Source organism: Phragmites australis, chromosome 15, assembly GCF_958298935.1.
Source record: "Phragmites australis chromosome 15, lpPhrAust1.1, whole genome shotgun sequence".
Taxonomy (NCBI): Eukaryota; Viridiplantae; Streptophyta; class Magnoliopsida; order Poales; family Poaceae; genus Phragmites; species Phragmites australis.
Genome location: NC_084935.1, coordinates 5,908,539 through 5,931,847, shown reverse-complemented (window position 1 = coordinate 5,931,847; position 23,309 = coordinate 5,908,539). Strand labels below are relative to the sequence as shown.

The 23,309-nt window shown below is 42.8% G+C and overlaps 2 protein-coding genes across 2 annotated transcripts; both read right to left on the bottom strand.

Annotated features, from left to right (window-relative positions):
• Nucleotides 1–8,369: 8,369 nt before the first annotated feature.
• Nucleotides 8,370–9,979, bottom strand: LOC133892923 (ethylene-responsive transcription factor ERN1-like). Its single transcript, XM_062333916.1, has one exon. The coding sequence runs from the start codon at nucleotides 9,663–9,665 to the stop codon at nucleotides 8,595–8,597; it is 1,071 nt and encodes a 356-aa protein (XP_062189900.1). The 5' UTR covers nucleotides 9,666–9,979; the 3' UTR covers nucleotides 8,370–8,594.
• A 2,734-nt stretch (nucleotides 9,980–12,713) lies between these two features.
• LOC133892343 (uncharacterized) lies at nucleotides 12,714–23,082 on the bottom strand. Its single transcript, XM_062333049.1, has 19 exons — nucleotides 21,451–23,082; nucleotides 20,961–21,164; nucleotides 20,383–20,487; nucleotides 20,219–20,284; nucleotides 19,893–20,057; nucleotides 19,508–19,582; nucleotides 19,282–19,433; nucleotides 18,606–18,741; nucleotides 18,448–18,517; nucleotides 18,249–18,376; nucleotides 18,108–18,164; nucleotides 16,664–16,849; nucleotides 16,445–16,537; nucleotides 15,541–15,693; nucleotides 15,376–15,442; nucleotides 15,148–15,284; nucleotides 13,914–14,005; nucleotides 13,775–13,841; nucleotides 12,714–13,181 (listed from the first exon to the last, which is right to left on the bottom strand). The coding sequence occupies exons 1-19, from the start codon at nucleotides 22,717–22,719 to the stop codon at nucleotides 13,017–13,019; spliced, it is 3,387 nt and encodes a 1,128-aa protein (XP_062189033.1). The 5' UTR covers nucleotides 22,720–23,082; the 3' UTR covers nucleotides 12,714–13,016.
• Between the last annotated feature and the right edge of the window lie 227 nt (nucleotides 23,083–23,309).

Sequence of the window (23,309 nt, the reverse complement as noted above, 5' to 3'; positions counted from 1 at the left end):
CGCAGTCTGCAACTCTGTACTTTATACTGGTCCAACTAACACACGCGTACCCGATTGGGCTGCCGAGGAAGCTAAAAATTGTCAGTGCGCGGCCGTTTCCCGCGCTGATTTTTATATGTGCGACAGCTACACCCAAAATAAGCTTAGCAACTTGCGACGGTTGTCTTTTTAGATAAAGATTATCCGGCCAATGCATAAGTCATTCATATTTTAGCTGTAGGCGGCAAGGGAAATGCTAACAAATAGCAGTAGTTTACTGATAAAAAATATAACGGGAGAGATAGCTTCAAACACAAAAGACTGCATCTAGCAAGCCTGCCTATGCAAAAGCGTCTAAATTCTAGGTAATTTTAGATTTCTGCTGAGCCTGCCTATGCAAAAACATCCAAATTCTAAGTAATTTTAGGTTTCTGTTGAGCCAGGCTGAGGCCCATTTTGCATTCCAAGAGCTAGGCTCAAGATGGTATAATATCATGCAAGCAGCTAAACATCTATTGAATGTGTCCTATAAATTATACTAAATTATATATAGACAACCAAACACACACTTGGTAAATATCTACACGTTCTTTAACAAAATCTCCTTACCATTATTTACAAGATGTGACACGCCCATTTCATGCTTCCCTATCCTCTTTTTACATCAAGGACCATAAACGGATCCAGCAGTCCCCTGAAGATATCAAGCAGCAACCGTTCCTTTGTCATTTACTTTCCCCTTCGGACTTGTTAATGAGCAAAGCATGTTACAGGCAAGCGGCAAGCCCCTGCCCAGCTAGAACTCCCAACGGGATCGCAGCCGAGAGCAGAATCGGATTATGAATAGCCGGGCACTGCAGGAGTCACCTGATGCCGTTGCCCTGGTTCTTGAATACACTCAGCGTGTCCCGGAATCCAGCGGTTTATCGCCTCGCTCTGCTTGTCCTGACATGTGCGTTTGTTTGTGCCATTGTCGTGAGCACTAGCAATGTTTCTGCTCTCGAGTTGAAACCATCTCAAGTTGCAAGCGGCAGCCAAACCACTAACTCTGATGATTCTCACTCTGTTGGAAGGACCTAATTGGAAGTGAAAGCTGGTTACAAGTCAAGCAATTTGAAGAAGGTGCCGACGCCTTGCAGTGGCTACTGTTGGATTGATTTCAGCTCTAACAGTCACATATCCAAACTAACTGCCGAGCCCAAAGAGGTCACGTTGCACTCATTTTGTGAGATTTAGCCTACCTACACAACCCAAACCCTAACGTGATCACAAGGGTGCAGCAGCAAGGCGAAGGCTGCCACCAGACTTCTCCGATCATCTTCGTGAAGCTCTGTATTACGCTGGTCACACCTACGACCAGTACGTCACGTCGGCGACAACATCATCGACGATCTGCACGGCTCCGATTCTCATCACCAAGCACGGCCATGCCTACATCACTAATCCACATCTCGGATCATTAATGGCGTCTCCAAACGTAGGTACACATTCATGCTTTCACAATTACGGGTGCTTGATCTAGATGTAGACCATCATGTTGATTAGCTAAGGTTCAGACCTATTAATTGGTATTAGAACCACTCTAGTCTCTAATCAAGTCCTTTTAGACCTAATTAGATCAAGTTCATGTTCAGATGGCGCCTTTTGATGATCAATTAGTCATGTATGATCAAGTTTAAGTTTAATTGATGTGTATTAGGCTCAGCTAACGATAATTAGGCCCACATTAATCAATGTTTAGCACTGTTATTGTCAATTAAGCATGATTAGGTCCTAATTGCTTCTATTTAATAATTAGCATCGGATTAGACACATATGCTAATGAATCAGGAGTTTTACGTTTGGTTTAAGTGTTTTTAAGCATATATGTGTGTTCTTATGTGCTAATTGGCTCGAATTAAGGACTTTAGGGCAATATTGACCTCGGATAGCATTAAGAAGGAGGAGAATTGGGGAAACCCGAAAAACCCTAATGCAAATCCTAAAGAAAAAACCCAATTCCCCAATCTGAGCCCTTTTATCCCTAATCCCGAAACCCTAAGCTGCAAACCCCCCAAAATCACGAACCCTAGAGCTAATGAAGGTGGTTTTACTTACGTTTTTGTGGTGGTTTTGATTGCTATTAAGGCCACCGGAGTTGGTTTGTCCTTGCCTCTGGCGGATTCCCCTCCTAGGTGTCGGTCACATGCGAATCCTCCATCCGGATCTTCTCATGCGGCGTCATCTTCTTGCGGGCATCACAGATCCACCGGATCTCATCTCTTTTCCGCCACGTGAGCCTGCCACTCTCACGAAATCACCGAAGATCAACTCAACGAAGTCACGCGCCACCACACGCGTGCTTGGGCGAACCAGCCCATGAGGGCTCCATGGCTCTACTCTGCTCTCTCGTTCAGTTTTCCCTCGGCCGCCTCTCTCTATCACTTCTCTCTCATGCGGCGGCCTCATGACAAGTCGGAGAGGAGTGAGGATTAGTGTTAGGTTTTTCCGGGCGTTCGCGGTTTTGTTCATGGAGAAATACGCGGACAACCGTCAATATCGATCGAGCAGCTGAGAAGTGTCAAGGCCGTCGGGCAGGCGTGCGTTTATAGCCTGCAAACTCGCGCACGTGGCTCGGGCCAAGCCAGGCTGAGAGGTCCTTTTTGGGTTGTTTTTCCTAATGTTTTGGGCTTTCTCATTTTAATGATTTTTCCTGTGAGTATTAATAAATTTCCAATTTAAGCACTAGATTTATTAATGTTTATAGCCCAAAATTAAATAATATTTAATGCAAAAATTACAATTAATTCTGTAGACGAATTGGAACCAATTAGAAGATTTTTCCAGAGAATTTTACGGTTAATTTACATAGGTTTATAATTACTTTCTGACCAAAGTTGATTATAATTATGCGTAATTTTATATGTTTATTGAAATTCTTTTTCGTCTTCTACCAAAAGGTGATGAGGATTAGAGTTTTAATTTTGCATGATCTTAATCAGACTAATGTAAGGTTATTTTCATGTAAATTATTTCTTTATGATAAATTTTTAATTTGGCCTACTTTTTTCTCTCCAACTCTTAACGCTTCCTCATTTGTCGCCACAATTGACGGCATAGAGCAACTAAAGGGGAATAATTTTCCCGCTTGGAAAGCTAAGGTGACTGTTATCTTTAGAGTTTTGGACCTTGACTATGCACTATGGGTTGACGCTCCCACTGCTCTTGCTATTGGTGTGGAGAATTATGACGAACTAAAGAAAAGTTATGATGTACTTTGTGAGAAGTGGGAGCGGTCCAATCGCATACCACTAATGATTATAAGGAACTCGATCTCATAAGCTAATAGGGGAGCAATCCCAACCTCAGAAAAAGCTAAGACGTACTTGGCATTCGTGGAGGAGCAATTCAAATATACCTCTAAGGTTTATGCCAGTACATTAATTCAAAAATTCCTTAACACTAAGTATAATTTTCGGTCCGCTGGTATAAGAGAACACATCATGATGATGACTACCAAACTCAAGAGCATGGAAATAGAAATTTCTGATGGTTTCCTTGTCCATTTCATTATAACCTCTCTCCCTCCTAAATTTTCTCCATTTAAGATTAACTACAATTCTCAAAAGGAAAAATAGACTATGAGCGACTTGATCACAATATGTGTCCAAGAGGAAGCGAGGCTGAGAGCTGAAAAGAAAGATTTTGTTAATCAAGTTAATAGCCCTAGAAATAAAAGAAAATTCTAAGGAGATTTTAACTCTAAAAAGAAGTTGTATTTCGTCGCTAAGCACGACAAGATAGCGCAGAAGGTGCCCAAGGCACCTACTCCTTCTGCTTCAACCTCTCAAGAATATAAGGATGACGGATGCCACTTCTGTCATAAGAAGTACAACTACCAGAAGGACTGTGTTGGTTTCCTGAAGTGGCTCGCAAAGAAGGGTAGTGATTTAATAATATTCATTGATGAATCTCTTTATATTGATTTATCCCTTAATTCAAGGTGGATTGACTTAGGTGCCACTGTGGACGTTACCAACTCCTTACAAGGATTCCTTATCGTGAGAACGTTAGGAAAGGGGGAGCGAAGTCTTAAAGTGGCCAACGGGAAGGAAGATGAAGTCGAGGCTGTCGGATCACTTCCCTTAGGCCTTGATAGTGGCTTCACTCTTAAACTAAATAATGTAGTTTATTTTTCTACTATGAGGAGAAACCTTATTTCAGTTTCGATGTTAAATGATGATGATTTTTATTATAATTTTAGAGACAATAAGTGCATTCTTAAGTTTAATTCAGATGCTATTTGTCTTGCCATCCGACAAGACAAACTTTATATGTTTTCTCTTAATAAATCCTCTACGTTTGTGAATGTTTGTGATCTATAAGAGAAAGAGAAGTACAATTAATGAGACTTCTTCGAAACTGTGACATTGTCATTTAGGCCACATTTCGAGAAGGAGAATTGAGCGTCTTATTAAGGAAGAGACTCTTCAACCCTTAGACCTTTCTGACTTTGAGAATGGTTTTGATTCATTCATTACCTTCACTTATGATTTCTCTCGTTACGACTATATCTATTCCATTAAAGATCGATCTGAGTCTCTCGACAAATTCAAGATTTTTAAGGCTGAAGTTGAAAATCAGCACAACCTAAAGATTAAAGTAGTGAGATCGGATCACGAGAGAGAGTATTATGGGAGACATGCCCCTTACGGGCAAATCCCTGATCCCTTTACTAGATTCCTTCATAAAAATGGCATAGTATCTCAATATTCTACACCTGGTGAACCTCAACAGAACGGGGTAGCTGAGTGACACAACCGCACGCTTATGGACATGTGCGGAGTATGCTTAGCTATTGTAGTTTATCAGTTAGACTGTGGATGGATGCATTTAAGATAGCTGTGCACATTCTCAATCGGGTTCCCAGTAAATCAGTTCTAAAAACACCGTACAAATTATGGACTATGGGAAAGCCCTCTTTGAAGTATTTACGTGTGTGGGGCTGTGCAGCTGAAGCTAAAGTTTTTAATCCACATATTATGAAATTAGATCCTAAGACAGTTAGTTGTCACTTTATCGGGTATCCCGAGAGATCAAAGGGGTATCAATTTTACTGTCTAGACAGGATCACTAAGTTCGTAGAAATAAGACACATTGTATTTCTTGAGAATAGGGATCTAGACCCTAGGGAAATTGATCTTGAGGAAAAGCGGGTTTATGTTCCTGCACTGTTGATCCAAGAGCCCTACATCCCTGTGCCCCAGGTGGTTGCACCTTCAGTAGAAACTAACATAAGTGCACCCCCTGTTGAGGTCTCTGAAATTCTTAATGATGCACCTAACGATGAGCCTCAACAATCCCCTGCAATACCCAGTCATGATCCTGTAGTGTCTAATGAATCGATTAGGAGATTACAGTGTGACAGGAGACATGCTATCTCAAATGATTACATTGCTATATGAATGAATATGTTAATTATATAGGGAAGGCAGAAGATCCCAACTCGTATAAAGAGGTCACGATGAGTGAGTATTCACCTGAGTGGCTTAAGCTATGAAGGACAAATTAAAGTCTATGAGCGATAATAATGTATGAGACCTATTAGAAATTCCTGATGGAGTCAAAACAATAGTCTGTAAATGGATCTACAAAACCAAGCACGACTCTAAAGGGAACATCGAAATGTTCAAAGCAAGGCTCATAGCTAAAGGCTTCTTACAAATAGAAGGGATCGACTATAATGAAACTTTCTCTTTTGTATCAAGTAAATATTCCTTCAGAATAATTATGGCGCTTGTAGCGTATTATAATCTAGAGCTATATCAAATTGATGTAAAGATGATATTTCTTAATAGTGACTTGGAAGAAAAAGTTTACATGGTTCAACTGGAAGATTTTGTTGTGGAAGGTAAGGAACATTTATGATGTCGCCTTAAGAAATCAATTTATGGTCTAAAGCAGTGGTATCTCAAGTTTGAAAAAGTCATTAGAAATTTTAGTTTTTTTAAGAAAATAAAGTTGATAACTGCATTTATGTAAAGTTTAAAGGGAAAAATTCACTATCTTAGTTCTTTACATGGATGATATCTTATTGGTTAGCAGCGATAAGGATATGTTGTTTGAGACCAAGAAACTTCTATCATCTAATTTCAATATGAAGTATCTCGGTGAAGCTACTTACGTTCTTGGCATTGAGATTCACCAGGATCGGTCCAAATGAGTATTCGGTTTGTCTCAAAAGGCATACATTGACAGAGTACTGAAGAAATACAATATGCATAAATGCTCTGCCACGTCTGCTCCTATTGTTAAGGACGATAAGTTTGGGATATCTCAATGTTCGAGGAACCAATATGAAGCTGATCAGATGAAGTCAGTTCCTTATGCTTCAGCTATCGGAAGCATTATGTATGCTTAAATATGTACACGCCATGACTTAGCTTTTGTGACTGAGATGCTTGGCAGATATTAGTCAAATCCAGGTCTGGACCACTGGAAAGCTGTTAAGAAAGTTTCTCTATTTGCAAGGCACTAAGAACTACATGCTCATATTTAGAAAATCTGGTAAGCTCGAAGTTGTTAGTTATTCGGATGCAGACTTTGTAGGGTATGTGGATAATAAGAAATTCACGTCAGGTTATATCTTCACCCTCGACGGAGGAGCTATCTCGTGGAAAAACTCCAAACAGACACTTGCGGCATCGTCAACGATGTAAGATAAGTTTGTAGTATATTATAAGGCTATTGGGCAGGCTGTATAGCAAAAGAATTTTATCCCATGATTAAGAGTGGTATACATCATTTCAAAGCCACTTACATTGTACTGCGATGATTAACCCACATTTTTCCATACGAGTAACAACAAGTCGAGGAATGCTGCCAAACACATTTATATTAAATATCATATTGTGAAAGATAGAATCCTGGATCAAACAATAAGTGTCAAGCATATAAATACCAAGTCAATGCTTGCGGATCCGCTCACTAAAAGCTTACCACCCCATATTTTTTTTGATCATATTGCTAGTATTGGGTTATTGGAAAGCCTATGATTATAAATTAAAAGGACCATTAAGCAAACCAACTCCCATTAAGCATAACAAATTTCCATTTCGAGATGGAGTGAGGTACTATAGGTATTTGGGTTTCAGTGTTATTTCATGAGCCGCTGTAACATTTTGATTTGGTGTGTTGTTTCATTAAGAGTGAGCTTATGATGTTAACCTTATGATCAAATGGGAGAATGTTGGATTGATCTCGAATCTAACGGTCACATATCCTAACTAACTACCGAGTCCAAGAGTGTCACATCGTCCTCATCCTGCACTTTGATTGGAAGCACAGCCAACCATTAGTTGCAGTCCCGTCTCGCCCTGCACCACATAAAAGGGGGAGCCAGCACCTCACGGGCTAAGGTACCTGTGAGGTTTCGCCTACCCCATACAACCCAAGCCCTAACGTGATCACAAGGGTGCAACAACGAGGTGAAGGCCATCGCCGGACTTCTCCGATCATCTTTGTGAAGCTCTGCATCACGTCGGTTACACCTACGACCACTACATCACGCCAGTGACAAGATCACCGATGATCTGCACGGCTCCGATTCTCACCACCAAGCATGGCCACACCTACATCACCAATCCACATCTCGGATCACTAATGACGTCTCCGAACATAGGTACACATTCATGCTTCCGCAATTACGGGTGCTTGATCTAGAGCTAAACCATCATATTGATTAGCTAAGGTTTAGACCCATCAGCTACAACTTTGCTAGGAAAATGCCTTTCAAATAAGACTTTTAAGAGTAAAATTCGGTTTGGCAGACCTCCAGTTACGAGATCTATGTAGGATTTAAACTTTGTAGAATAAAATAAAGTGATTTAAATATCTATTTTTAATTCAAAATAAAAACAAAATGTCTAAATCAAAGAACATTACCCAAAAATTTCAAAAACTATGAATGACCAGTTCTAAATTTTTTTAAAACTAGAGCTCTATCAAACATGCACTAAATTGAACCGTAGGTACCCATCTTCGGAAGTACAGATCTAGTTCACTATACCCACTTGAAGTCTTTCAATTGGGCCACTAAGCGGTCCAGCAGGGATTCCACTGATGACATGGACGTCCAACGTGGCAAGACCGCAAGAGTACATAATGAAATTGCGCGGTTTTGAGCAACAGAACAATCTAAACGACGATCCAGATTGAGCGCTGATAGAAAACACACGAATTTCCATTTCCAAATCAGAGTGAAAATCTGGATAATCCAACTACACTAGAAAATCAAAGTCGGGTTTTTTTTAATAAGGTACACTAAGAGTGAAGTAGTGCTGAAAGATTTGTGGTTTCAAGCTTTTTATCCCGACAATTGAAATGCACAATGATTTGCTTTGCCATATCCATTTCCGAAAAAATTGCTTTGCCATACGGCAAATTTGAAGCATTTTTGCACAAAAATGCATCGAATGGCTACAACGAACAGGATCTCTCTTGCTCTTTACACCGCACACGCACAGACACCTGACACTTGTTGCTTCCCCGACAAATAATGGGCATTACCCCAGGGGGCGATCGAAAAGAGCAAGGACGCCGCACGCGCACGACACACGTAGTTGAGGTCAAGCTAGCTAGCGGCAGAGCGGCGAGAGATCCCAGAGCGAGTCGCAGGCGGACGCGTCGAACACCCTGTCGAAGTACTCCTGCAGGCCGTTCATGGCGTACAGCGACGCCGAGATGCGCCGCTCCACCTTGATCCGCTCGAACTCCGCCATCTCGCCCGGCGCCACGGCGGCGCTCGGCTCCTCTGCGGGTGCAGCTGGGACGGCGCTATCCAAGGCCGCGAAGCCGTCCAGCGCAGGGAACTGGCCGAACGTCGAGTCGAACATCCAAGAATCGAACTCCTCAGCGCCCACGGGGGCGAACTCCGGCCGGTACACCTCGCCGACGACCGCTGCACCGCCGAACTGCTTCATGGCGTCGTCGCAGATTACCGCGCTGCTGGTGCTGGTGCTGGTGCTGGTGCTGGAGCCACCACCACAAGCACTACTCGTGCAATTGCTATTGCTATTGCTTGCGGTGGGACTGGGAGCAAGGGAGCTCAAAGCCTTGTGCTTGGATCCGGCGGCGACAGCGGAGGAGTCCGCCGCGGTTGACTTGGCCTTCTTGACCTTCTTGTGGTGGAGGAGACCGCGGATGCGGACGGCGAGCGGGCAGTCCGGGGAGATGCGCGGCGCGAAGTTGGTGCGGGTGTCGGCGCCGCGGAGGAGGCGGGCGGCCTCGTCGTAGGCCTTGGCCGCGGCCTCGGCGGTCTCGAAGGTGCCGAGCCACATGCGGATCTTCTGCGTGGTGTCCTTGATCTCGGCCACCCACCGCCCCGACGGCCGCTGCCGGACGCCGACGAACTTGCTGTGGTTGTTGCCGCCCTTCTTCCTGCCCCGCGGCTTGCCGGGCTTGGCCCGCGCGGCGGCCTCCTGCTGGTAGTAGTAGTAGCAGTAGTCCTCGACCTGGAACACTGGAGGCTGCACCTGGAAGTGGAGCTCCATGTGAGCTTTCTTGGCTTGAGCTGATGGTTGGAGAGGAGAGGAGGAGACAGGTGTCTGTCTGCCAAGTGCTTGCTCTGCCTGGTCTTGGTGGTGAGCAACCGGCACAAGGGGAGACTTTATACAGGATTTGAGGCATGTAAACTGCTTCCAAGGCATCACTTGGCAATGTTGCGTGTGGGGTTACTTTCTTTTCGAACGATGTGTGGGGTTACTTTCAGGGGTTGGTCAGATCCTGGTCTGCTATGAATCGTTATATGTTATCATGTCATGTCTGTGTGTGCGCTAGTATGTGTCCATGGAAATGGAAGTGATTGGTTTAGGGATAAGACATCTTGTTGGGATTTTTTTTTTGGTCCTTTTCAGTTTGTTTTGCTGTTTTGCCATATATAGAGCATTGGGCAAAGTAGCAAAGATAATTCCTTTTTTCTTTATTTCAGTGATTTATATTGTGAGGAGTCAACAAATTGAGATATCTGCAGTTGTAGTGCAACACCACTCACCACTATATTTGACCTTTCATATTTTCTGTGATTCTGATTCTAATAAAAAAATCATTATCTGTATAAAGTTTGACAAGTCATTACTATACCATATGAAAGATAATCATTTTACATTGAGTCAATACAATGGGATTTCCTTTTTCAATGTCTCCTAAACTTTATGTGCCTGCAGGCAACAAGCACACTAGAGTTTAACAAGGACATGCCAAGCACCAAGTAAGCTTGAAAGCAGGAGTCAAGGGGTCTACTTCTCCTAGTGACAAAATTACTACTGTAGGTCTTTCTTCACCAACTTGCATTACCTAAACTGAAAACTTTTAGGACACTGATGTCTGATTGGACCACTTCTTCCCTGATTTGTGGCTGTCTCTAGTCAAACCATGAAACCACCAATGGGAGACCAAGTCTGCATTGCACCCTAGCCTGCCACATGGCAGGATTTCAGAGAATGGTGACGAGCAATTACGATACAAATAAACAACGGCTAAACATCAACTTTTCATCGACCACACCCACTTGCGTTTGTGTTTATCTTGTTTCTTGACAAACACTGCTATCAACCAAGTCTTTATCCGTCACTAGATGATGTAGTTGTCCTTTGCTGGTTCAATTTTGGGCGCCATTGAGTTTATGGGAGCATCTTTTTGTATGGGTATATGAATAGAGATATGCATGTCATGTATGGCAGCCGTCCCAAACTTTTTTTAAGTATTACAGGCTTACGAGCGAGCATCAGTACTTCACCACATCACCAAGCATCATTACTTTGACACGGATATGGATATCGGAATCTGACTCAAATTCGGATGTTTGATTGAACAAAAATTTTATTGGAACGAGAATTGTCACTTGGGCTTGGAGATGGATGTAGGTGTCCAACTCAGCAAAAATTATTTTGGACAGGGGTGCCTTAGTAACACACAAAGTTCTGGTTCCATATACGATTTTCTTTAGGTCATAATAGCGAGTTGCCTTTTTCAACTTAAAATCAACACTTCAAAGTTTTCAAAATAGAACACTTGAGGACTTCAGGTGAACAATAATTGGAATCTTAACGCTATGATTTTACAATCGAAGACAAATAAAAAACTCGGAGCATCTTTGCTCGCCTTTGAGATTTGCAACAATTCTTTAGATGGTTGAAATTGAAGCAAGCTTGATGGCAAAAGCTTTCTTGATCTCTCCAAACAAAAGAGACGGCACTGCTAGTTTAATGAAACAGATCTTCTCTGATCTGCACCCAAAATATGCTGTGGAGATTAATAAACCTGCATTTGTTGGTCATCAACGGGCATTTTCTTCATCATTTTAGAAAAGGAAATCGTCATGAAGCAACATCATGGACCCCCTCAACTTCAAGGGCATGCCAACCTCACCTATCTAAAAGGTGCACTTTGTCAAATTGTGGGTCATCATTTTCACCATATTTTATACTTAGCTTGTTGATTGAGCAATGGGATAGAGCATCCACGTTGGCTAGAATTTTATAACAAGGATGACTCCAAGAGGTTATTGCTCAAAAGCTTTTGTTTTGTAGCAGAGTAGATGCCTTCTTAGTCGCTGTCAAAGTGCGTTTCTTTCTCGAGCTTGGCGCTACTTGCGCGAACAAGACGAAAGACCACTTTTTCGGCAGCAGAAAAGTCAAGAAGGTGGCATCTTGGCATCGATTTTCAAGTTGGTTTTATATTTGTCTTGTGTGCCGAAGCGCCATGAACCTGGAAAAGTTGGACATATTCCAGCCGTGTTTTGGGAGGTCCTCAAGTGACCGATTCAAATTCATTGCTGATGTCAAAACTTTTTGCAGGGAAGAAGATTATCTGAAAGGCACCTTGGCATTTTGTTTTGGTTGATTCCTCTATGGTGACGCGCGCACCTGCAATGTGCTTGTACTTTTATTTATTTGGTGACAAAATAACTCAAAAACAAGGACTGTTCGCCTATTTGGAGTTGGGACATAAACAAAAGCAGCATGGAAATACAAGAAGATTATCTGAAAGGCACCTTGTCATTTTGTTTTGATTGACTCCTCTATGGTGACGCGCGCACCTGCAATGTGCTTGTACTTTTATTGATTTGGTGACAAAATAACTCAAAAACAAGGACTGTTTGCCTATTTGGAGTTGGGACATAAACAAAAGCAGCATGGAAATACAAGCACATTGTAATCTATCTACAAAGAACATGGTGCAGCTTAACAGATACTTCGGTCGCTAGGACAGCAGTTTCTGGTTTGGACAAGCATAGCATCCCCGCTGTTGCAAATCTTCGATTCGACCACAGATTTCATGATACCCCTGGTATGCAGACAAGGTGAAAAAAACAATGAAGCAACCGCTGTGCACCTCAGTCCAGTGTACCGGCAGAACGAAACGCGAGACATGTGAAGTGCGGCGTTGGAACGTTGGTGTCCTCTACCAAACATCAGTGATGATGCCGAATACTGCGCCCTCCGGTTGATGAAAGCAGCAGGAGTACACACGAATGCCAAAGCTTGGCCATCCGTGACGGCATTGACAACAAAGCTAGTTACATAATGGCATCACACAAAGTAGACATTTATTTTTCGCAATTACATGAACACGGGGCAGAAGAAAATAAACGCAGCATCAGCATTCTCAAACAGGGTACATCTAGACATTTGCAAGAAAAACTTGACAGAATTAGATCCCGAATCAACTGGCAGTAAAGCAAAGCAGAAAGCATCTTCACTCAAATGTATAATGATCTCATTACCAAAACTGATGCAGCCCATGTTCAAACTCAACCGACAACAAATTTCACCATTTCCGTTACACCGCTGATCAAAATCATATTTGAATACAAGATAATATACACACTCTACATCAAAACCATGTGAGATGGCAACTTCCAATTCCTTGAAGCGAGAAATGCATTCACCAATAACACCACCCAGAAAGATATAACACAAAGAATTGGTTGACAGTAACAATGAGGAAATATCAAAAAGAAAAATGCAAGCCCGGACCTTGCAGGGACAAAAAAACAACTATGCCGATAAGATGGACTGTAGCAGAAGCTGCTGCTGCGGTTGCAAATTGGAAAATGTTGACGCAAGAAAATCAGGAGGCAAAGTCTGCTGGAAACGCCTCAAAATATTGACCATCCTGTTTCTTGTTTCACCTGTAGCAAGTTCTGTTCCATTGCACAAAACCTACAAAAATAAACAGATTAGACAACAACCATTCAGGAGTTCATTCATAACATCTGTGCCGAACAAAGTTATATGGATGAGTACGAAAATAAAGATGAGTAGATTTCAAAAATCTACGACTATTTTGACACATGTTGCAAAAAACTACAACTTCTAATGCTCATTTAAAAACCTACAACTATTTTGACACATGTTGCAAAAAAACTACAACTTCTGGTGCTCATTTAAAAACCTACAACTATTTTGACACATGTTGCAAAAAAACTACAACTTTTGGTGCTCATTTAAAAACCTACAACTATTTTGACACATGTTGCAAAAAAACTACAACTTTCTCATCATAGGTTTTTTGTAACATGTGTCAAAATAGTCGTAGGTTTTTGAAAGTTACTCAATAAAGATTAATTATAATCTTGACAAACACAGTTCAAATCTACCACTACTACCCAGTAAGACCAGTAACAGCCTATCATGGACGTGATTTAAAGACTATCTGAACACACTAAACAATGGACACATCAAAAATACATGCGCGGCAAAATTAACATACAAGTTCACAACCTAAACAAGCAAGGGCGCAGATCAGAAATTACCTCGGCAAAAATTGAAACAATTTTAGGAAGATATTGGCTATGAGGACCAATAATTTCAGCATCCGACCTGCACGAAAAATGGTTATTATAAACTGCAAAAACACCATCCTTGTTGGCATATTTCCAGTAATGAGTGTACCTCTCAACCATTGTGCAAAGTTGCTCATGTACCACTTTAGCTTCAATCTTGTCATCTTTTATAGGCAAGCAACTAAGCCAGGCTGGAACAACCTGAGAAACATGAATAGATTCAGTTTGGAATGAAGTATCATGCATAAGGTAATTATCTCCTGGCAACATTAACCCTGCAATCAAGCTTCAGACACCATAATACGCACAGACATCTACAGTCAATTGCGACTTACACACCATCTAGAGACTCAAGCCCAATTTCATTTGCCCATTCTTTTGGCAAACCAAACATTAAATGGTGACCAGCCAAAAATCCCCACACACAGCAACCAACCAGTTTCATTTTTTAAGTCCTCGCAGATTAGGTCATCAATGTTCGGTTTGCCTGGCCACTGTGGTTAGGCCATATAGGCGAGGTAGCTTGCCAAACTGTGTAAGGTCCATTCAGTCTCAAGTCTCCACCACCACCAACTTCGCCTTCTCAGCAGTGTTACCTAGACACCCGTATCCAATTTTTTTGGCCGAATCGGACACCCCGAATCCGACTAATTCCGAGTTGTATTTCGTGTGTCCAAACTTATCTTTACTGAATCGGACACCCGAATCCAAGTCGGATTCCAACACCCATGTCCGTGTCCAGGTAACACTGCTCCTCAGGTGGCGGCAGAGGCAAGGGTTAGAAGGAGAAGGGGGCAGGGTGAAGAGGCAAGGGGCGGCAGCTCTGACAGCAGAGTGTTGGCGGAGCACAATAGGTTTGCAGATTTAGCTAACTTCTCTAGATAACAACTATCATTAACATAACTCAAAATAGTAGCAATATTCTCACTTTTCAGCTGATGCATCCATCACTCCGACTTCTCTCTCTCCCCCTCTCTTTCTGTATGTGTGCAGTGATGGAGCATCAGATCTGCAGCAGCCCCTCCCTCCCTCCTTTCCTCTATCGCTCTCGGTGCAATGAAAAGAAGGGGGAACAAGGGGTAAACATCAGGCCTTTCTTCGGGTTTCCAATTCCAGGCTCAAGGCTTCAGGGCTTCCTGGACCAGCACAGTACTGTCCTGCAGCCTCCAGAAGCAGGTACTCACCTCCTCCCTATTCTCCCCCTCCTTTTCCCCATAAACTCCAACCACCTAGGGCGCACCTAGCAACTTATGAGACATAGCTCTCGCATTGCATGACATCAGATATAACATCCAAACATTGGTCGTATTGCCAGAAACTGAAATTGAGATTAAAGCGTATACCTGAGCTGCATCAATACCATCCCGATGAAATTGACATATTTTTCCAAGCGCTGAGACAGCATTGTCATATGCCATAATATTGTCAGGATGTCGTGCTTCAGGATGTCTGATAACATTGTTCAATTTTGACAGGGCCTCTGAATTTGGAAACATCATATTGTTGGATTAAGTTGAAAATTTGGGAGAAGATATTAAAACATGTTTATCCTCACAAGATAAAGAACGTACCTCCAACTAGAGGGCGAAAAACATGACCACCAAACTCGGCACATACACCCACACCATAGACAGCAGCCTGAAATGAAAAACAATTTAATGTTATATCAGTGTCTAATTGGACAAATGTCAAAACAGGAAAATGGATCAAGGGAACATAACAGCACAAAAACAGACCTGTCGAACATCGGAATTTTCATCATTCGATGCCTCCAACAGGAAAGGAAGGTATGTATCATAATACTTCAGAGATGATTCACGGCATTGCTCCGCAACATCATCAAAAACACAGATAGCTATCCTTCTCTCCTCAGCTGTTTTATCTTTTCCCTGCAAATCAATGATAGGGTACCAAAATGAGTTGGAGTCAAATCTGAAACCAAAGAAGTTTACACAGCAGTGCAGCACAAGGAATAAGCATGGAAGAACACATGAAGGTAATAACTAATAAAAAACCCATTAAATGTCAGCACGAAACAAACAAATTGTCCATGCGGAGGCATGCCGCATGCAGCAGCAACTGCAAGTTGGCTTACAACAATAACCACAGCAACATGTTTGCATAGCAGTGCAGCACAAGCATGGAAGAACACATCAAGGTAATAACTAATAAAGAAAACCATTAAATGTCAGCACGTAACCAACAACTGTCCATGCGGAGGCATGCAGCAACAACTGCAAGTTTGCTTACAACAATAACCACAGAAATAAAGCCCATACTCCGAAGCAAGTTGGGGTAGGCCAGAGATGAAACCCAACAAGAGACAGAAAGTTTGCTTACAAGTAATCATTACATCCAAGATAACAATGTTTCATATCATAGAAAGCTTGGCGTACCAAGGTTTGCACAAATAAAACAGGCCTACTGAGATAAATGTGTATTTCTCCTCCATGTTTCTTTTAAAGAAACTATACGAAGAATAATGGATGCCACATAGGAATATGGGTATCAACATAAATTTTGTCACTACTCACTATATATTGTAATTTCATATTATAAAACAAGGCGCTAAATGTAGCAGCAAATCAACTTGACATGGACACACAAATGAACAAAAAAGGCAGGGTTCAGTTGCCTTACCAACATTGGTGTGATGTACACAGAGAGCTCATCAAAGAACGGCAAGAAAGAAGCTTTGAAGGTTTTAATCAAAGTTCCAAGGCACTCGCCAACCTGAAAGTTTAAAATAAAGTATTAAATCAAAATAATGGGTAAATAACTTGCAGTAGATAAGTGTCCATGGTACAAATTTCAGAGGGGGACAGACAGGTCCAAGGAGTATCATTTCAAGACACGAACCTGATCAAATACTTCCTCCTCCTGTTCATTCTCTTCTTTGAGTAATTCTCCTTCATCAGCATCAAAGTCTTCTGCTTTTGTTCTCTCTTTACGTTCACTTTTCCTGGTTGCACTGGCTATAATGACATTCTTAATCTCATCTGAAATAGCTCGTACTTGGTTTTCATCAAGGAGACAACCAGAAAGCTGATCAACAAGAGTAACATTAATGAGGAATTAAGACAGTCACAAACTGTTTCAGGAATAGATAATACTTGAGAATTTGTGGAACAAGAGACGAACATAACTACATCACATATTATCCCATGCACCTTATAAGAAAAGGAACAGAGGGAATATGTTATAGATAAAGTATTGCTCCAGTGGTTGCTTCACTGTTTTAACAAATTTCTTGTCTTGATGAAAAATAAAATCTGTTTTACAGGCTAGTCGCCCTGGCTTCAATGAGAAACCGGCTGTCAGCTTAAAATGAGAAAAACACAATCCTACTTGCACGTTGCTAAGCAGTGATGACTCCTACTTTATAGTAATGGGTATATTGCATATTAACTGGCCCATTTTGGTTTGTAGTAAGGTATTTTTCCTCATGAATGCAATAGTTTGGTATTGGTAATAATACTAGCAGCAATTAATTCAACCAAAATATAACAGTCAACTTATTTTTGGTCATGTGAATATCCCTCCTGTCACTGACATGGAGGTAGCAAGAATCTCCCAATGTTCGTCAGCATTGCGAAGACAGAAGAGAAGTTTGGTTCCAAAAAATGTCCAAAGATCTCCACTCATCTAGACTCCTTCAAATCCTAAAGTTAACTGCTTAGACCATAAGGCCCCAGTAGATAACTAACTGCTTAACAAGACTACAAAGCTTTTCCTGGCTGAGTAAGAGCGCAAGACCCTGATACCTCCATGTAGTAATGCTAGTTGTCCCAACCGATTGCAACAGTTTTGTTGGTTAGAATTTAGGACATAAGACTACCATCTGAAATTCTGAATAAAATAGGGATAAACAATCTGGTCCGTATTGATGTATAATACGAACAGCTACAGAAGACATTTCTTTTTCAACCAATGGAGCGCTACTTTTTTCCCAGAAAGAGCATTAGATTTATCTCTCTACAAGACAAGACTGCAACAAGTTTTTCATACAATGTATGGGTAAGACCCACCAAACCACCATATAATTCCATGTGCCCATGTTATTCCATACACATCTGAACGCACAAATCAGACCGAAAACACAAGCCTGATTTTATTCTGTTTCACTCACTAGACTAAAATCTGGTGGATAAAATACACTTGAATATACTTATTTGACAACACAGGGGTAGGGTACATAAAAGTATGAGGACCTAAATGTCCAAGTGAAGCTTTTAGAAAATCTCAATCATGGACAACATTTTAAAATTATCAAGCAGACGGGGTGACAAACAAAGGATGGTACCTGCATGCACTCATTTAATGAATCCAGCATGGATGAGCACATTTCAGTTTCTGGCTCCTGTACAGCGGATGCAAGAAGTTCCAGTTGTTAGCATGGGTAAAAGAAATAATCACCAAAATACTGAGAAATCTTCCAATAGACCTTATGCAGCGCTTCAACAAGAGCTGGAATTATGTAGTCAGACAACTGTTTAACGTAAGACTCGTCACGTCCTTGAGCCTGTCCCTTCTCAACAGCCAATTTTGCAGAACGTAGAAGTTCCGGCATTGCTGCATAGATGTTCAAAAATTGTAAAAAGAGCATACCACATAGAATAGAACGTAGTGCAACATCAAAATACCTGCAACAGCAGCTCTCCTAACTTCTTCATGAAAGTAAAACTTAAGCAGAGGGACCAATGTGGGAGCAACCTACATGGAAGTTTGTAATCAATGACGTATGCTGGAAAGGAGCAGTTGAGGGAGTTAGACACTGGGTATGTTCAGTGTGATAACGAACCTGATCAATCCATGGGAAGAATCCCTCCTTAAGCTCATCAGCATAGCAGCACAGCATGTTGCAAGCTGTTGCTTTCTCTTCTAGCACACTAGTTCGGATTCCTATTCTTTTGTCACCAAGTGTGATTGTTTCAATGCTATACAAAATGCCAAAATTTAGGGGCAGTGTTACAAAATTAACACATTTAAAACTTATAAGTAACATAGAATGCTCCCCCTCAACCACAAAAAAGGCATGAATAACAAGATCTCATGGTGATATATCCATACATAAATCAGAGCAAATAAAAAATTCCATGAACCAGGGTGTACGTGTTATAGCAATTATATGCATAGTACATTTAAAAGCCAATGCATGATACATCATTACATCCCTTCATACTGCAAATAAATTTTGAATTAACACGCTAAACTAAAAAAATTGCAGCTCAAATCAATTGTCTAAAATTTCTCTTTTTTCAATATTCTGATGGATACTTCCGATATAAGCAGATAATAAAGTCATGTAAGGAAAAGCTAAGTGTCACCCAAGTTAAAAGGATCACCCTATGTGCAAGTGCAATTGTACAAGATCAGGCGAGGCATAGATAATTTTAAGTGAAATCGTCTGCCATGATTTTCAGGATTAGGAACACAAACTCTAATTGAATGGATAAACATTAAAACTGAATAGATACCTATCATCATCTGATTCTATTTCATCATCTGATTCAGCTGAAGTAATAGTCACATCAGGCTTCAGCTGAGCAGACTGAAGCAGTGGTGGCATAACTACGCTCATGTAAGGAAGGAAATCCTGTCCAAGACATTTGCATAGCCTGGCCCAAGCCTATCACATGTGGGATAAGTGTTAGAAAAAAATAAGGTGCTGTTAAACTTATTTTCCCCTGCTTTGAACCATACCTGCAACATGTAGCTGGTTATTGGATCATCAGTTTCCATTGGAGTTCCTTGCAAAGCCATAAGTACTTCCATAACCTAGCAACGGATAGATGGATTAGAATAATAACACTGTCTCAATAAAAACAATACACCAACCAGGAATGCGCATATGAAGAGTGTGAAGAAGCGGAACTGAAAGCTCTCAATAACTACTGTTCTACAAAACTGAGATAGACCTATCCATTTTCCTAAATTCTGATACATCAGCAAGAAAACAGTTGAACAGTGAAAGTGATTCAAGAACACTAACAGTGATGAAAAATCAATCATGAGTTATTCACAACAAAATAGAAGTACATTATTTGCACGTTGCAACACAAGATTACAACTGAAAGGAGAGGCTAACCTGCTTTGCATCATCTCTGAACTTGTCCTTGCCCACGGCCATTCCTACCAGACTTATACACTCCATGGACTTAGCACGGAGCATCCTATTAGACTTGTCAGTTGCATTCATCAAAATAGCTTTGAGGTATGGCATAACAGCATCATAGTATTTCTTGAAGTGCTCCTACAAGACAAACAAACCAAAAGTTGTCATAATGCTATAAACTTGTTATTACCAGCAAGATAGAAAGCGCTAAAACAATGGTACAACCCGATCATACATGACAGCAGCCATTATACATAATAACAAATAATGTAGCCACTAGCTCCCATGTAAACAGTTACCTGTGATGAATCTGCTACTGATGCTAAAGCTGTCAATGCTCCCTCTTGCACCATTTGCTTGCCATTCTAATATATAAACATGAAGAGTTGAGATGTTTATTACATATACTAACAAATATGCTTGAAGCAAGCTGCAATGTAATTCCATACAAGTAAATGCACACCTGAAGAAGAACAAGCAATTTGCTAACAATTCCATCCAGGTATGGTGTCAAAATTTCTGGTGTACAATTCTCACTGAAATTCAAGATAGCTGACGCAGCATGTGCCTGCCAACAAGGATAGTGACACAAGAAGTCAGTATACAAAGGTGCATAAGACTTCTAGTTCAGAATGAAGGTATTAAAATTGCATAAACTTAATATCTCAATGCGCACAGAACCCTTAAACAGAGTTCAATTAAGAAGTCAGTTTTCAAGCAATGCTAGTTTGCATGAACATTCACTTATTATAATGGTGATAAATTGATGAAATGGAGAATTTAGTAGCTTGCTTGGGGATTAAATTACTTTTTTATTGAAGAAATTAGTTAGATTGAAGCTAAAAAAAGTATGTTTGCTACATTTCAATATGCCACATCCATTTACAGCATTTTGTTTCAATGTGTAATAAACACACTAAAATCTTCTTGATCCACACCTAGTTCCACTGACGCAACCTCAACTCTAAAAAACAGTAACAATGGATTGGAAGTAGAAGGGCATGAGACCAAATTTTGCTAATGAATAATGACATAACTTACTTGAACCCGTGGATTCTGGAAATCGTCCATGGCATTTGCCAATGCAGGCAGCACCATCTGGTGGTAATGAACTTGCAAGTCTGGGCCCAAATCCGTAGACAGCTGACCGATGGCGTTGATTGCAGCCCACCGCACACGAGGATGGGGATGTTGGAATCCATTCAATATCATAGAAACAACTTGCTCCAAATTTTTAAGCATAACCTGCCAACAAAAATAGCAACCAATGAGATGGCCTATTGGGCTATTTTCCACCATGTGAAATCAAAGAACAGATAGCATTGTGTGGTTTAATGCTGGCCAATAACTCTTGTAGATTTGGCAGTTTAGTATTTCTTCATCTTTTTCCCTTTCCTACCTAGTTCAACATGTTAGTTCATGGATATTTTCTTTAACTATCCAATACAGCAACATTAAATATGCCTCCAGCAATCCAAAAGATTGTTGTATAGTTATCACACTTTGACACTAATCAAGTTATCAAGATAACCTTTGCGCATCCTTCTGCAATCTGTGCAAGTGTGACTAGCGCAGCGTGGTGCTTCTGCCACTCGGGAGCAGAAAGGTATTGTGGAAGCAGCTCAGATGCAATTGGCACAATAGCGTTTCCACCAATGGCAATGGCAAGACGGTCAAGGCACTCCTGTCCCACTCCATAGTTGTTCCCTTCACCTGCATCTTCATCTTCAGTTTCAGCAGAGTGCCAAGCAGGGTCATCCTCAACATCAAGCAACAACTGCATGAGCACTGCAAACAGCCTGCCAACAAACTGTGGGAGCCGTCGCATCATTCCTGGCGCACGCTCCCTTGCCTCAGCAAGAGTAATCACAAACTCCACTGCCAAGTGCCTGGTCCCATCTTCCAACTGTGCAGCCTCAGCTATTTGCAACATTGCTCCTACCACATCCGCAATCTGCCGCCGTAGGAACCTTGGTTCTGCACCAGCTAGTTCCACAAGCAGCTCCAGTGCCTCCTGCGCAGAGGCCTCCTGACCAGAGTTTAGGCAATCCGTGAGTGCCCTCATCATAGCAGGCAGTAAATCCTGCATCTTATCTCGGTCCGAGTTGGTGAGCAGGCACTGAACGAGGTTGACCGCAGCACCCAGGGCTGCAATACGCACATCAGGGGATGTCGGATGCGCCAGGGCGGCGGCTAGCAGGTTGTGGATAGTCATCAAATGGTCGAGAAGCGATTCCGCGATGTAATCCGCCTGCCTCGCGAAGATGAGCAGCGCCGACTCCTGCAGGTTGGGCGCCTCGGGGCCCGACGCCGCGCGGAAGAGGAACGGGAGCAGCTCCGCCCAGGCGTTCTCCCGGAGCAGCGACGTGGCAAGCTCGGAGATGGCGTCGCAGACCTTCTTCGCGATGGCCTTGGGGGGATCGGACTGCAGCGCGGAGAGGAGGTGCGACTTGAGCGCGGACTGTCCCGCGGGGGAGAGCTGCGGCCAGAGCGGCGCGGGCGGCGCCGCGGCGCTGTTGGACGAGGCGTCGGAGGAGGACGGGGTCGGGGAGAGGACCTTGCGGAGGAGGACGCCCGCCATGGCGCGGAGGTCGGCGGGGGTGGCGGGCGCGGCGAGCGACGAGGCGAGCCGCAGCGCCAGGGCCTCCGGGTGGGAGGCGCGGAGGCGGTTGAAGGCGGCCTCGGCGGCGGCGCGGTCGGCGTTGGAGGACGACATGAGCGTCGACAGCAGCGCGTCGAACGCCGCCGGGTCACCTCCCAGCAGCGCGACGGCCGCGGCCTGGTCGTCGGCGGACGCCATCGGATCGGAATAGAAGCCGGGACGGCGGCTAGGATTTAGTCGGGGGGAAGAGCCGGTGGCGGCGGCGGCGGCGGCGGCGGCGGGAAAGGGGAGGATGGTGGGGAGAGAGAGATGGAGACACAGAGACTCAGGGTTGGGTTTAATATTATATGGGTAGGGTTTGGGAGAGGAGATGCGGCTCGCGGGGGGAGGCGAGGTGAGGTGACCTGGTGGGGGCACCGCCGCGAGGACGAGAGCTAGCCAGTTTGGGTGGGTTTGGTTCGATTTGGTTGCGGTCGGGTCTGGGTTGGGTCCGGCTCCTGCCGGCTTGTGTTTGGGCGCGCCGGTTTCGCGGGATTCCTTGTCCCTTTCACCTTTTCATTATTCCCGTGGATTTTCTCAGCGAGGCGCCGATCTGCGGCGTCCGCCGAGGTCGACTGCTCGAGTCGGCTCGGCGCTTCTCCCCGTGGCTTCGTCGATGCTTCCCTTGCCAGGCTCGCCGTGCCGCGTGCCTTTCGTGGAGCACGGCGGGGGGGTTTTTGGTTTTTACAGCTGGTGGCGTGAGCTGGGCTGGATGGAATGGATAGATGGACAGAGGATGGTGGTGATAG

Excerpts from the sequence above, each read along its gene's own strand:
- LOC133892343 (XM_062333049.1), bottom strand. The coding sequence starts at position 22,719 with ATGGCGTCCGCCGACGACCAGGCCGCGGCCGTCGCGCTGCTGGGAGGT. Across the intron at positions 21,165-21,450 it reads TTGCAGAAGGATGCGCAAAG|GTTATGCTTAAAAATTTGGA; the intron begins GTTATCTTGATA and ends TTTTGTTGGCAG. Across the intron at positions 20,488-20,960 it reads TCCAGAATCCACGGGTTCAA|GCACATGCTGCGTCAGCTAT; the intron begins GTAAGTTATGTC and ends CCTTGTTGGCAG.
- LOC133892923 (XM_062333916.1), bottom strand. The coding sequence starts at position 9,665 with ATGCCTTGGAAGCAGTTTACATGCCTCAAATCCTGTATAAAGTCTCCC.